Source organism: Podarcis tiliguerta (genome assembly GCF_965153285.1).
Source record: "Podarcis tiliguerta genome assembly, chromosome: 2".
NCBI classification, from domain to species: Eukaryota; Metazoa; Chordata; class Lepidosauria; order Squamata; family Lacertidae; genus Podarcis; species Podarcis tiliguerta.
The window spans coordinates 13364920-13378460 of NC_139535.1; the positions used below are offsets into that span (position 1 = coordinate 13364920).

The following is a 13541-nucleotide window of genomic DNA, read 5'->3' on the forward strand; positions in this document are numbered from 1 at the left end:
GGGATCGCTGAGCAGTGAAAGCAGCAATCCCTCTTGCTGTTCTGGCTTCTGGGATAGCTGCGCAGCCTGCATTCGCTCCATAAGACGCACACACATTTCCCCTTACTTTTTAGGAGGGAAAAGGTGAGTCTTATAGAGCAAAAAATACGGTAGTTAACCAAGGCGTTAACTCAGGGTGCCTCTGGGCTGTCAGTGTTTTACTAGAGGGGACTCGGCTGCATACCAAAACTTTAGGTTTGCACACTTAAAGGGGGTTAAAGTGCTGTGCTGCCCTAGTGTAACAAATCCACTTAAACAGAAATAAATAAAGCCACAGACTTGCATTTTGGAATGTGATGACAAAATACCTCCAGGGATTTGGGTGAATGAATGATAAAGGTTGTGTAAACACCCTGCAAGAACATCAGGACGAATGATCGTAAATGAATCAAAACAAATGGCCAGCTATAATCTAACCTCTCTGTAATCAGCGTGCAAGCAAATTGGGATATACAGTGGTACCTCTGGTTAAGTACTTAATTCTTTCTGGAGGTCTGTTCTTAACCTGAAACTGTTCTTAACCTGAAGCACCACTTTAGCCGCACCGCCGGAGCAGGATTTCCGTTATCATCCTGAAGCAAAGTTCTTAACCCGAGGTACTATTTCTGGGTTAGCAGAGTCTGTAACCTGAAGAGTATGTAACCTGAGGTGCCACTGTATACTCAATAAATGGTTTATCTCTAGGGACCCTTACCACCTCTGCCTTTTTTAGTCCATTTTAGCATATTGTCTATTATATTTACAATATAATGCCAGATATTCCTCCTAAGAGCTCAAGCTGCCCCTCCCTGTTATATCCTAACAGCAGCTCTGAGAGATGGTGACTGGTCCAAGGCTCTGAGTTTTACGGCTGAGTGGAGATTCAAACCCAGTCTCCTAGGTCCTAGTTCAGCACTCTTATTACACCGCACTGAAAGAGTCAGCAACTTGCAGAGATGATAATGATTATTATTTTTACCCCACCCACCTGGATGGGTTTCCCCAGCCACTCTGAGCGGCTTTCAACAGAACATTAAAAACAGAATAAAACTTCAAACATTAAAAACTTCCCTAAACAGATGTAGCCATACGAGGGAGCAATCCTAACTATGGGAAGCCAGCGCAATTCACGCCGGTTTAGGTGAAGCTGGTGTAAAGCACGCCTGACCCAAATCTGTTCAGGAGCAATGCTCCTGCCAGCTGAGCCATCGTAAGCCTGGCAAAGGGAAAGGTAAAGGGACCCCTGACCATTAGGTCCAGTCGTGACCAACTCTGGGGTTGCGGCGCTCATCTCGCTTTACTGGCCGAGGGAGCCGGCGTACAGCTTCCGGGTCATGTGGCCAGCATGACTAAGCCGCTTCTGGTGAACCAGAGCAGCGCACAGAAACGCCGTTTACCTTCCTGCCAGAGCGGTACCTATTTATCTACTTGCACTTTGACGTGCTTTTGAACTGCTAGGTTGGCAGGAGCAGGGACCGAGCAACAGGAGCTCACCCCATTGTGGGGATTCGAATCACCAACCTTCCGATCAGCAAGCCCTAGGCTCTGTGGTTTAGACCACAGCACCACCCGCATCCCGGCAGAGGGAAAACAAGCCTTTAAAACAGAATTTGGCTCACGCTGCACTCTTAGCTGGTGTAAATTGCACTGGGTTGCCAGGTCACATGTTTGGGCAGAATGGGGTTAGGATCCAGCATATTCCCCCCAGAATGATCTATTCAGCATCTCCAGGTCAAGGTGGGAATAGGTAAGGTAAAGGACCACCGTGACGGAAACCAGAGTGCATAGAAACGCCGTTTACCTTCCGCCAGAGTGGTACCTATTTATCTACTCGCACTGCTGTGCTTTCGAACTGCTAGGTTGGCAGGAGCAGGGACTGAGCAACGGGAGCCCACCCTGTCGCGGGGATTCGAACCGCTGACCTTCTGATCAGCAAGTCCTAGGCTCTGTGGTTTAACCCACAGCGCCACCTGCGTCCAACGTGCCTCTAGAGGCCTCATTAATAACTTTTGGTACATGTACAATTCTGGAGTTCAAGGTGCAAGATGATAACAGGCTGGCCAATTCTTATAATGACAGCAGCTAAGATTATCCCCCCCCCCCCCGGGGACGGAGGAAGGTGTTTTGGAAAGCGACAAGAGAAACACCTGCCCACCGTCTCAGCTTCAATGCAAATAGAAGCTGTGGGAGCACAGAGGGGGCCCTTTAAGTTGGCAGGTCTCCATTTAAAACATCTTATTAGCATCAGCACAGATGCACTTGGGAGTAATTTGGCTGTTAACGCCTCCCAACTGTGTCTGAGCAAATGATCCCTGGGAGTTACCCACAGGCCTTGACAGTGTGAATTCACCAAGGAGGAATCTACTCAAGAGATTCTTAATCATCATCATCATTTCTTAGTGCCTTTTAAAAATGCTGCACGGTAATCAGTGTTTAGCTGTTGTGGCTTTCCCCAAAAGAATTGTGGGACTTTACTTTGATGATGATGATGTTGTTGTGAGAGTCCCTGTAACAAAGGGATCATTTCTTTCTTTCTTTTTAAATATTTTTTATTAGAATTTTCAACATAACAGTTTATCAAAAACATATCATCCTCATTTTCCCCCTTAGTTTTCCCCTCCCTCCCATCCCCAGACTTCCCTCAGGTGCTGTCTCTGGTTTTTCAACATATGTTATTCTCCGCATATTGTAAAATTGTAAAGATCCTTAATTTATCTGTCTATATGTTACCAATACAGTGGTACCTCAGGTTACATACGCTTCAGGTTACAGACTCTGCTAACCCAGAAATAGTGCTTCAGGTTAAGAACTTTGCTTCAGGATGAGAACAGAAATCGTGCTCCAGCGGCGCAGCGGCAGCAGGAGGCCCCATTAGCTAAAGTGGTGCTTCAGGTTAAGAACAGTTTCAAGTTAAGAACAGACCTCCGGAACGAATTAAGTACTTAACCTGAGGTACGACTGTATGTTACCAATAATAAATTTGTGTATGTTTATTCAAAACCTGCCCAGGAGTCCAGTTCACTTTGCTGTTTCTTTAAGTACTTTGTAAAAGGTTCCCATTCTTCTTTAAAGTCACCGTTGTCCTTATCACGCAGTTTATATGTCAGTTTTGCCAATTCCACATAATTCATCAGTTTCTCTTGCCACAGTTATTTGGTTGGGATTTCTTCGTTCTTCCATCCTTTTGCTAGTAAGACTCTTGCCGCCGTTGTCGTGTACATAAATATGTTCTTCAATTTCCTTGGCAGGACAAAGGGATCATTTTTACACCCAAAGAAGAAGAAAAGATTTTGTTTGGATACATTACACAGTAATTTTGCCCATGTTTTTACTGGTGTCTGTAAGGTCAATCACGCTTTTATTTTCTAGGCATGCATAGAGAATTCAGAGAGAGGGGGAGATATATGGCTTAAAGTCTTACAGATTAAAACAAGATTTATTTGTCTGAAGGTTTGATTTCAGCCTCCAAATAAAGTTGTAAGAACATAATAATTGCTCTGCTGCTAAAGTAGCTCACTTTCTTTCAGGCTTTACATTTGGTCACTACAGGTGTAAGTTATATCTGCAAGGTATTTGCCAAATTCCAACAAGCCCTACAACAATGTGCTAAACATTTAAAGCAGTATCATAGCTTTTTAAACTTCCATGGCTTCCCCCAAAGGATCCTGAGAACTGTAGTTCGTTAAGGATAATGAGAGATGCATGGGGACCCCATTCCCCTCGGAGCAACGATTCGCAGATATCATGAGGGATTGTCTGTTAAATCACACAGAGAATTGAGGCTCTGAGAGATCATTCCAGGAGCAGCTGCCCAGAGCAATCCTATATACTTATTTACCTGGGTGTAATTTACCTGGATTCAATGGGACTTAACATCTGAGTAGATGCCTGGGGTTGTTCTGTGACAGACACAAAAACACTGACAGACTCAAAAACATTGACATTTTGTGGGTGGTGATGCCCTGATCTTCTATCAGTATGGACAACAGCCAGAGATGATGGGAATTGTAGTTCAACACTTTCTCTATGTCAGGGGTCGGCAAACTTTTTCAGCAGGGGGCCAGTCCACTGTCCCTCAGACCTTGTGGGGGGCCGGACTATATTTTTGGGAGAGAAAAAAAGAACGGATTCCTATGCCCCACAAATAACCCGGAGATGCATTTTAAGTAAAAGCACACATTCTGCTCAAGTAAAAACATGCTGATTCCTGGACCATCCGGGGGCCAGATTTAGAAGGCGATTGGGCCGGATCCGGACCCCAGGCCTTAGTTTGCCTACCCATGCTCTATGTCAGTGATGGCCAAACTTGGCCCTCCAGCTGTTTTGGGACTACAATTCCCATCATCCCTGACCACTGGTCCTGTTGGCTAGGGATGATGGGAGTTGTAGTCCCAAAACATCTGGAGGGCCAAGTTTGGCCATCACTGCTCTATGTTCATGATGCTGGGACCTGACTAAAATTATGGGTTCCTCACATGGAGTCAGGAATGCAAAGGACATGGAATGGACCAAGAGAGACACAAGTCGCGTCACTTAGCAATTTGGTTAATGATTGGAGAAACTCCAATTTCCATTGGCCAGTCTCTTCCTCACTGATTGATTGATCCTTACAGGCTTGTTCCTGATTGGCAGGAAGAAGGCCACACCTCCTCTTGGCCACTATTTAAAGCTCAGGCAGAAGAAGGAAGACTTGCTTGCTTTGGTGTTTGTCAGAAGCTGAGTCACCAAACCTTCACAATGGAGACTGTAAGTTGTCCGGAGGGAGTGGGCACTGATTGGAGTATGAGAGGAGTTTAGTTTGTTCTTTAATGTTAGATAGGGTCAGCTGGTAAGCATTTTAGCTTACTGTTTAATCTTCTTGAGTATATTTGGAAGTCAGCCCGGTAGAATTGATGGAGGCTTATTTCTAAGTGGAGCTGAGAGATTGCAGCCTTAATGAGTCGCGGAACAGAGGTTGCCGGTTCTGAGTCAATAATAGGTTTCTGCAGCTCATAGTGGCATGCCCATATCTAAGGATTATTGAATGTTGCTCTAGCAAAACCTTCTTAAAACCATTTTCCCAAAAGCTCTGCTGCTGGACAGAATGCAAAAGGAACTAGGAATCCAATTCTGCCTGGGTCTGCGAGGTTGCAAATCCTATTGTGCTTCTGTGTACTTCTGGGTGTAAACGTGGGGTTAGAATTGCAGCCAGTGGTGATAATTTCCTAGTTCCTTGTCGTATAGGTCAAGGTGGATGAACTGTTCATAGGTGCAGCAGTCCCTTCTGAATGAAGGCTAGTATTGCCTAGTTCTTCGAGCTCATAGAACTGCCCTGGCCCTACCGTTTAGGCCGGGTGACATTCCAGCCTCAGGCAGTTGATGCTGGGCGTTGTGAAAGGGTAGCAAATTTGCGGTATCTAACTTCCCGTATCTCCTTACTGCTAGAAAAAGGAAAGGTTCCTGTAAATTGTTAGAGGTGGCCGGCTGTGCGTAATTTGCTTTGGGCAACAAAATGTATCTTTCACGGTCATTCCTGTTTTTGCTCGGTAGAGCATGAGACTCTTAATCTCAGGGTCATCGGTGGGTGAAAAAATCTTGCATTGCAGGGGCTGGACTAGATGACATTCATGGTCCCTTCTAACTCTACAATTATGTTTATCCATGAGTTGATTATGAACAGAAAGAGTCAAGGCTACGGCAGTTACTCATGCCTTCAGAGTAGTTACGTGCTGATATAACGGCTGGTAATAAACTAATTTAATTATTGTGTTGTGCATGTGACCAGGCATGCCTTTAGAAATTATTCGGCGGTGCAGCTAGATATTAAATTGCTTAAAGCTCTCTGGGCTTCATTTTCTTATTGTTTTCCTGTTTAGATAATGCCTATTACTTAAATTCACTTCAAACTGTAGCAAAGCAACTATGCTGTGTTTGGGGCCTTCCGGCATATTCCACAGAGTGTGGCCCTGAATCTCTGCCCGAAAGTTTTCCCTGATGATGCCACTGGGCTTATTAGGGGTTGTAAATGTTTGCTGTTGCTCTGCAAGCCATGATACTTCGTGGGAGACTTGTGGTTAGGAGGATGCCAGCCATTGTCTGGTTTGGCCTTGAGGAGGGCAGAGGCCTTTGTGAGCAAAACGGAAAGGCAAACGGTTAGCTATAGCTCCTCATGATAACGGACATTCCTGAAAAAAAGACGTCTTTGATTTTCTTAACCAAAAAAAGAACATTCCTGTTGGATTGGGTCAGAGAAACTCAAACAACTCGTCTTGCTCATTTACTCATTAACTACATGGAGAGAGCCTGCAGCTGGCTTCTTGTGAAACGGAATCGAAATAGCCGAATTTTCTCCCCTGTACAAACACATTTGTTAAAGCACTAATGGTTTTCTGTGCCTCGCCCCACATTTTATTCTGAAGTAATGAACCCTTGGTGTGAGTCCCTTGTCTGACGTGAACTACATCTGCAACCAACATAGTGCCCTCCAGCTGTTGGGGGCTCCCACTCCCATCCTCTCTGGCCATTGACCATTTTGCTGGGGTCTGATGGGAGCTGGAGTCCAGCAGCTCCCATCAGACCCCAGCATAGCAGTGCATAGCATAATGCAAAATGGCCGCCACATCTGAAAGACCAGAAGCAGAACATAGCTGTCAACGTTTCCCTTTTTTAAAGGGAAATTCCCTTATTCCGAATAGGATTCCTCTCATGAAAAAGGAAAAGTTGACAGGTATGGACCAGAACATGATATGGACATGTCCCCTCCATCAATGGAAATAATGGCCACTGTCCCCACTTGCTGATAGAAACCCATCAGACCTCTGATGGGAGTCCAGCAAAAGCTGGAGGCCGCAGGTGAGCTGTCCTGAAAATGCCTCTCTTCCAGCTAGATTCCTAGAATTGGTGGGAAACGGGGAGAGCTTGTAATTTCTTGCCCTGTGTCCCTGCTCAGCATGTGGGAGCATTCACAAGGAAACCAGCAATAACAGCTGTGTAACACTTTGTCTGTGATCATGTCCAGACCATAGATTTAAATCACTCATATACTTGGGTTTCTCCTAAAGAATATTGGGAACTGTGGTTTAAGATTTTAACAACTCTCGGCACCCTCTACAGTTCCCAGGAATCTTTGGGAACATAGCTGTTTTAAAGTGGTATGAGTGTTTTAAATGTATAATACAGATGTGACCTAGTTCTCCAGTTGGATCTCTGGTTCCTTCTCCCTTCCCCTTCCATGCTTGCAAAATTACAGTTCCCAGGTTCCTAACCTTTTTTGGGGGGTGGGCACCAGTCATAACATGTCTGTTGTGGTGGGGTTGGGATAATGCAAAATGGTGCCTGTGGAATGGTGGCGCAATACAAGATGGTGGTGGCAGTGCAGCATAAAAAGGTAAAGGTACCCCTGCCCGTACGGGCCAGTTGTGACCGACTCTAGGGTTGTGTGCTCATCTCGCTCAAGAGGCCGGGAGCCGGCGCCGTCCGAAGACACTTCCGGGTCACGTGGCCAGCGTGACGAAGCTGCAACTGGCGAGCCAGCACCAGTGCCGCACACGGAAACGCCGTTTACCTTCCCGCTATAAAGCGGTACCTATTTATCTATTTGCACTTAGGGGTGCTTTCAAACTGCTAGGTGGGCAGGAGCTGGGACCGAACGACGGGAGCTCAACCCGCCGCGGGGATTCGAACCGCCGACCTTACGATCAGCAAGTCCTAGGCACTGAGGTTTTGCCCACAGTGACACCCGCGTCCCGTCACATAGCAGTGCAGCATAGCATAATGCAAAATGGCCGCCACATCTGAAAGACCAGAAGCAGAACATAGCTGTCAACGTTTCCCTTTTTTAAAGGGAAATTCCCTTATTCCGAATAGGATTCCTCTCATGAAAAGGGAAAAGTTGACAGCTATGGAGCAGAACATGATATGGACATGTCCCCTCCATCAATGGAAATAATGGCCACTGTCCTCACTTGCTGACAGAAAGAAGCTTGTTACATGTCTCCTTCATTCGGAATAGGTGGATAATTCTGGAGCCCAATGAGCTGTGGGCATGTTTAAGGGTTGTGTGTTCAATAATAGAGAGGCCAAGCCAATGGGGGGTGGGGAAAAGGAAACAATACTTCATTGATTAGGGTGCAGCTGGGCCATTTCTGGGAACTGCAAATATTTGCAGGGAGTTTCTTCCAAGAGAAACTGGAGTGGAAATGGTTCCCCTTTCCGGATAGGAATGACAGTGATAAGATGTTACCTGTGTTCATTCTAATGCTCTTTGTTTCTGCCTTTCCTCCAGCAAATGGTTTTTTCTCACTTGTCAATCAAGCCTGGTGAATGCATCAAAGTGAAGGGGAAAGTGCCACCAGAGGCCAAAAGGTTTGTGTTGTTCAAGGTGGGCTGGTCTCTTTTTGTTGGTGGGGGGAAAAAATAGAAAGGAGAATTCATGAATGCCAAGCTCTAAGTTTGGGGTAAGTACTCTTTGGTGAAGGAACTCCAGCAGAGATTTAAAGTCACAAAATATGCAGCAAAGCAGAGGGTGGAAATACAGGCTGTATTTAAAATATGCCCCTCCAAAATGTCCCCTTAAAAAAATTCTTTCCAAAGTGTCTCTCTTTCCCCTGCATAAGAAAAGACCACATGTTTGGTATGTTATAAATGGTTTACTTACAAACTCTCCAAAGGCCAGATTCATGTGCTTCAGAAAAGTTGCACAGGCAGTAAAATCTAGCTTGGTTACAAAGTGGTGAAAGTGCCTAAATTATTGGTATAGGAACTCAATCATAGTTTGAGAGCCATGCGGTTGCAGCAACCAATACGTTATTGGAATGATAAGGTAAAAGATGCAGTACAACCATATATTTTTAATTAGTAATCTAACCAGCCACTGATGCTGATCACTACTAAAGGATGCTTAGCTTAACTTTCCTTAAGAATAGATGCTATTTTGTGTGCTTTTATGGGCTCCTCCAGATGAACTGTCCAGCCTGCTTTTCAAAGCTTACGTGGAGCTTATACAATGCCTGCTCTTTATTGAGTGTTTGTTCTGACTGTGGAGGCAGAGCATAGATGTTTTGGGGAGGTTACATATCTTCTCATTAATCATTATCTGACTCCTCTTAGTACAAGCAAGTTAAACGGTTCCATGATCACCACCACCAGTCTGTTAAAGGACTTGAAAGATGCAGTCAAATACCTTCAGCAGTGGCTTAGCATAGGTTGGCAGTGCCCGGGGCCACATGGAGGGGGTGAGAGGGAGGTAAATGGATGTAGTACACATGCACATTAAACTGCTTAATGGCATCCGCATCACATGGGAGATGGCAGCTGCAGAGATGAGAAGAGTTCTTCCTTTGTCTGGAGAGGTCACATGGAGAAGCTGTTTTCAATGGAGCCCAGCGATGGAAGCACACAACTGTACTGAAGCAGCACCGGGGGTTGAAATTTGTGCCCCGGGTAACTGCCCCCACGCTACACCACTGCCAAACAGGACTTTGCAAAGACAAAGGCTTTTGCCAAGTCACAAACCGAGGCTGGGTCAATCGGCAACAGTATCCTACTTCCAATACAGTGATACCTTGCAAGACGAATGCCTCAGAAGACGCAAAACTCGCAAGACGAAAGAGTTTTTCGTTTTCTGAGTTGCTTCGCAAGATGGATTTCCCTATGGGCTTGCTTCGCAAGACAAAACGTCTTGCGCCTTTTTTTAAAAACCGCCAATGCATTCCTATGGGAAACTGTCAATACACAGTGGTGCTTCGCAAGACGAAAAAATTCACAAGGCGAAAAAACTCGCAGAACGAATTAATTTCCTCTTGCGAGGCACCACTGTATCACCATAACAATAGAACTGCTAGTCTTTGTCTCCACCAGCTCCTGCTGAGTGCTTGTCTCATGTGGTCCTTGCCAGCGTGGTGTAGTGGTTAAGAGCGGTAGTCTCGTAATCTGGTGAACCGGGTTCACTTCCCCGCTCCTCCACATGCAGCTGCTGGGTGACCTTGGGCCAGTCACACTTCTCTGAAGTCTCTCAGCCTCACTCACCTCACAGAGTGTTTGTTGTGGGGGAGGAAGGGAAAGGAGAATGTGAGCCGCTTTGAGACTCCTTAAAGGGAGTGAAAGGCGGGATATCAAATCCAAACTCTTCTTCTTCTTCTTCTCTTTCCAGCTTTGCCCTTAACTTGTGCCGCGATGATTCAGACACGATCCTCCACTTCAATCCTCGCTTTGATAGTCACGGAGACGTCAACACCATTGTGTGCAACTCAAAGACGAATGGGCAGTGGGACTCGGAGCTGCGGGAGTCGCTTTTCCCCTTCCAGCAGGGAGAAGACACCAAGGTGAGCAGGAATAGCCTCAGCACCGCCATAACTTCAAGGAGAGGCAGTGGTCATTCCTGGATTGGGGGGCTCCTTGGGCACTGGGGACTTCAAAATAAGTTGGATCCTTGGTCCTTCTCGCTCAGCACTGCCTTCGCTACCTGGCATTGACTCTCCTGGTATTAAGGATCTAGGAGTCTTGGTTGACCACAAACTTGACATGAGCCAGCAGTGTGACGCGGCAGCTAAAAAAGCCAATGCAATTCTGGGCTGCATCAATAGGAGTATAGCATCCAGATCAAGGGAAGTAATAGTGCCACTGTATTCTGCTCTGGTCAGACCTCACCTGGAGTACTGTGTCCAGTTCTGGGCACCACAGAAGGACACTGACAAACTGGAACGTGTCCAGAGGAGGGCAACCAAAATGGTCAAAGGCCTGGAAACGATGCCTTATGAGGAACGGCTAAGGGAGCTGGGCATGTTTAGCCTGGAGAAGAGGAGGTTAAGGGGTGATATGATAGCCATGTTCAAATATATAAAAGGATGTCACATAGAGGAGGGAGAAAGGTTGTTTTCTGCTGCTCCAGAGAAGCGGACACGGAGCAATGGATCCAAACTACAAGAAAGAAGATTCCACCTAAACATTAGGAAGAACTTCCTGACATTAAGAGCTGTTCGACAGTGGAATTTGCTGCCAAGGAGTGTGGTGGAGTCTCCTTCTTTGGAGGTCTTTAAGCAGAGGCTTGACAACCATATGTCAGGAGTGCTCTGATGGTGTTTCCTGCTTGGCAGGGGGTTGGACTCGATGGCCCTTGTGGTCTCTTCCAACTCTATGATTCTATGATTCTAAGTAGTGAGTGGACATAGCAGATGACAGAGATTTCTCCAGGTAGTTCTTTATAAGTAAACTGGAACTGAACTGAACTGCAAACAACTCAGCCGGCCTGCTTTTATAGGCAGCTGACTGTCAACATGGTAACAACAATCCAGGGTTTCCCGCCTAAATTAACTGATGTGGACCTGAGTGAAAACTATATACACAATACCCCCTGGTGGCCAGGGTGAGAACTTCAATACATAACACCTGGGTTTCAGGGAGAGGCTACGTGAAGATGCTGAAAAATTGAACCCAGGTCTTCTGCATGTGATATGATTGCTCTATCCCCTGGGCTATAGCATCCTCAGAGGGGCTGCTAACCAGATAGGAATGTAATGAATTAATTCTCTTCTGATACTTCTGCCTTTCTGAGGGTGTTCTGAAGTGAAGTATGATCATTTGTGATGAATCCCTCTCTCTCAATTTCGGCACATAATTTCTTATAATAATTTATTATTTATACCCCGCCCATCTGGCTGGGCTTCCCCAGTTACTCTGGGTGGCTTCCAACAAAAGATTAAAAATACATTAAAACATCAGTCATTAAAAACTTACCTAAACAGGGCTGCCTTCACATGTCTTCTAAAAGTTAGATAGTTGTTGTTCTTTGACATCTGGTGGGAGGGCATTCCACAGGGTGGGTGCAACTACCGAGAAGACCCTCTGCCTGGTTCCCTGTAACTCTGCGAACCGCCAGAAGACCCTCGGAGCTGGACCTCAGTGTCTGGGCAGAATGATGGGGGTGGAGACGCTCCTTCAGGTATACTGGGCCGAGGCCATTTAGGGCTTTAAAGGTCAGCACCGACACTTTGAATTGTGCTCGGAAACGTACTGAGAGCCAATGTAGGTCTTTCAGGACTGGTGTTATGTGGTCTCAGCGACCGCTCCCAGTTACCAGTCTAGCTGCCACATTCTGGATTAGTTGTAGTTGTAGTTTGCGGGTCACCTTCAAAGGTAGCCCCACATAGAGCGCATTGCAGTAGTCCAAGCGAGAGATAACAAGAGCATTCACCACTCTGGTGAGACAGTCCGTGGGCAGGTAGGAGGGTTTCAGCCTGCGTACCAGATGGAGCTGGTAAACAGCTGCCCTGGACACAGAGTTGACTTGTGCCTCCATGGACAGCTGGGAGTCCAGAATGACTCCCAGGCTGTGCACCTGGTCCTTCAGGGACACAGTTACCCCATTCAGGACCAGGGCGTCCTCCACACCTGCCCACCTCTGGTCCCCCCAAAACAGTACTTCTGTCTTGTCAGGATTCAACCTCAATCTGTTAGCCGCCATCCATCCTCCAACCGCCTCCAGACACCCCCCGCAATGCAGGCATCTCAACACATGGTTTCCCATCCAATTTGAAACCAGACCAGACCCTGCTTAGCTTTTCAAATGTTCTAGCAATTTTATTGCTGCACTGCTCGAGGGAGAGAAAGGATAGATGTGTTTTGGTGTGAAAAGCATCAATTAGCTGTTTTTTTCCTCATTAAAATGTTAAAAAAAGAGGGTTGCATCCATGTCCTGTTTACAGTAGACCCATTGAAATGAATGAGCTCAATTTTTCCATGCCTATTAATTCAGGGGGCCTACCCTAAGGAGAACTAGCATTGGCTACAACTCTGAATTTCTCTCCCCCAACCTTAACTTCTACAGCCAAATGATGAGGGTCATGGTTTCAGGTTGAACTACCCTATCAGAACCCCCGAAACAAAACTGGTCAGGAGGTGTAATTGCAGGGGTGATAGTAGTTTGTTTATTTCCCTCCCTCCCTCCATTAATCCACTCCTGTTTGGGCCATAAATCTCTTGGAAGCATCTAATTGCCTCTTTCCAAGGATCAACCCATGACCCTAACTCCTTGACTCTTCTTCTTCCCAGATCTGTTTGTCCTTTGATTACGAGGCAGTGACTGTGAAGATCAACGAAGGCCAGGAAGTCAAGTTTCCTAATCGGCTGGGGGCAAATTCTGCAAAAATATTCTCGGTGGAGGGAGACATTGCGATCAAAAGTGTCAAGTTTGACTGAAGTTCAGCCATGTCTTATTTTGTATGTCTATAGAAGGAAAAACAGAAAATAAAATGTGTTGCTTGACCTCGTCTGCCTTGCCATTTTCTTGGGGGTTCCTTGTTGTTGTTTAGTCGTTTAGTCGTGTCCGACTCTTCGTGACCCCATGGACCAGAGCACGCCAGGCACTCCTGTCTTCCACTGCCTCCCGCAGTTTGGTCAAACTCATGCTGGTAGCTTCGAGAACACTCGTCCTCTGTCGTCCCCTTCTCCTTGTGCCCTCCATCTTTCCCAACATCAGGGTCTTTTCCAGGGAGTCTTCTCTTCTCATGAGGTGGCCAAAGTATTGGAGCCTCAGCTTCAGGACCTGT

At 46.2% G+C, this 13541-nt stretch overlaps 1 protein-coding gene across 1 annotated transcript; it reads left to right on the plus strand.

The window, feature by feature from the left end:
• Positions 1-4650: 4650 nt before the first annotated feature.
• On the plus strand, positions 4651-13260 carry LOC310670937 (galectin-1-like). The gene is made up of 4 exons (XM_083426817.1): positions 4651-4764; positions 8282-8361; positions 10148-10319; positions 13045-13260. Exons 1-4 carry the CDS (start codon positions 4756-4758, stop codon positions 13189-13191), a joined length of 408 nt encoding a protein of 135 aa, XP_083282943.1. The 5' UTR covers positions 4651-4755; the 3' UTR covers positions 13192-13260.
• Positions 13261-13541: the final 281 nt, after the last annotated feature.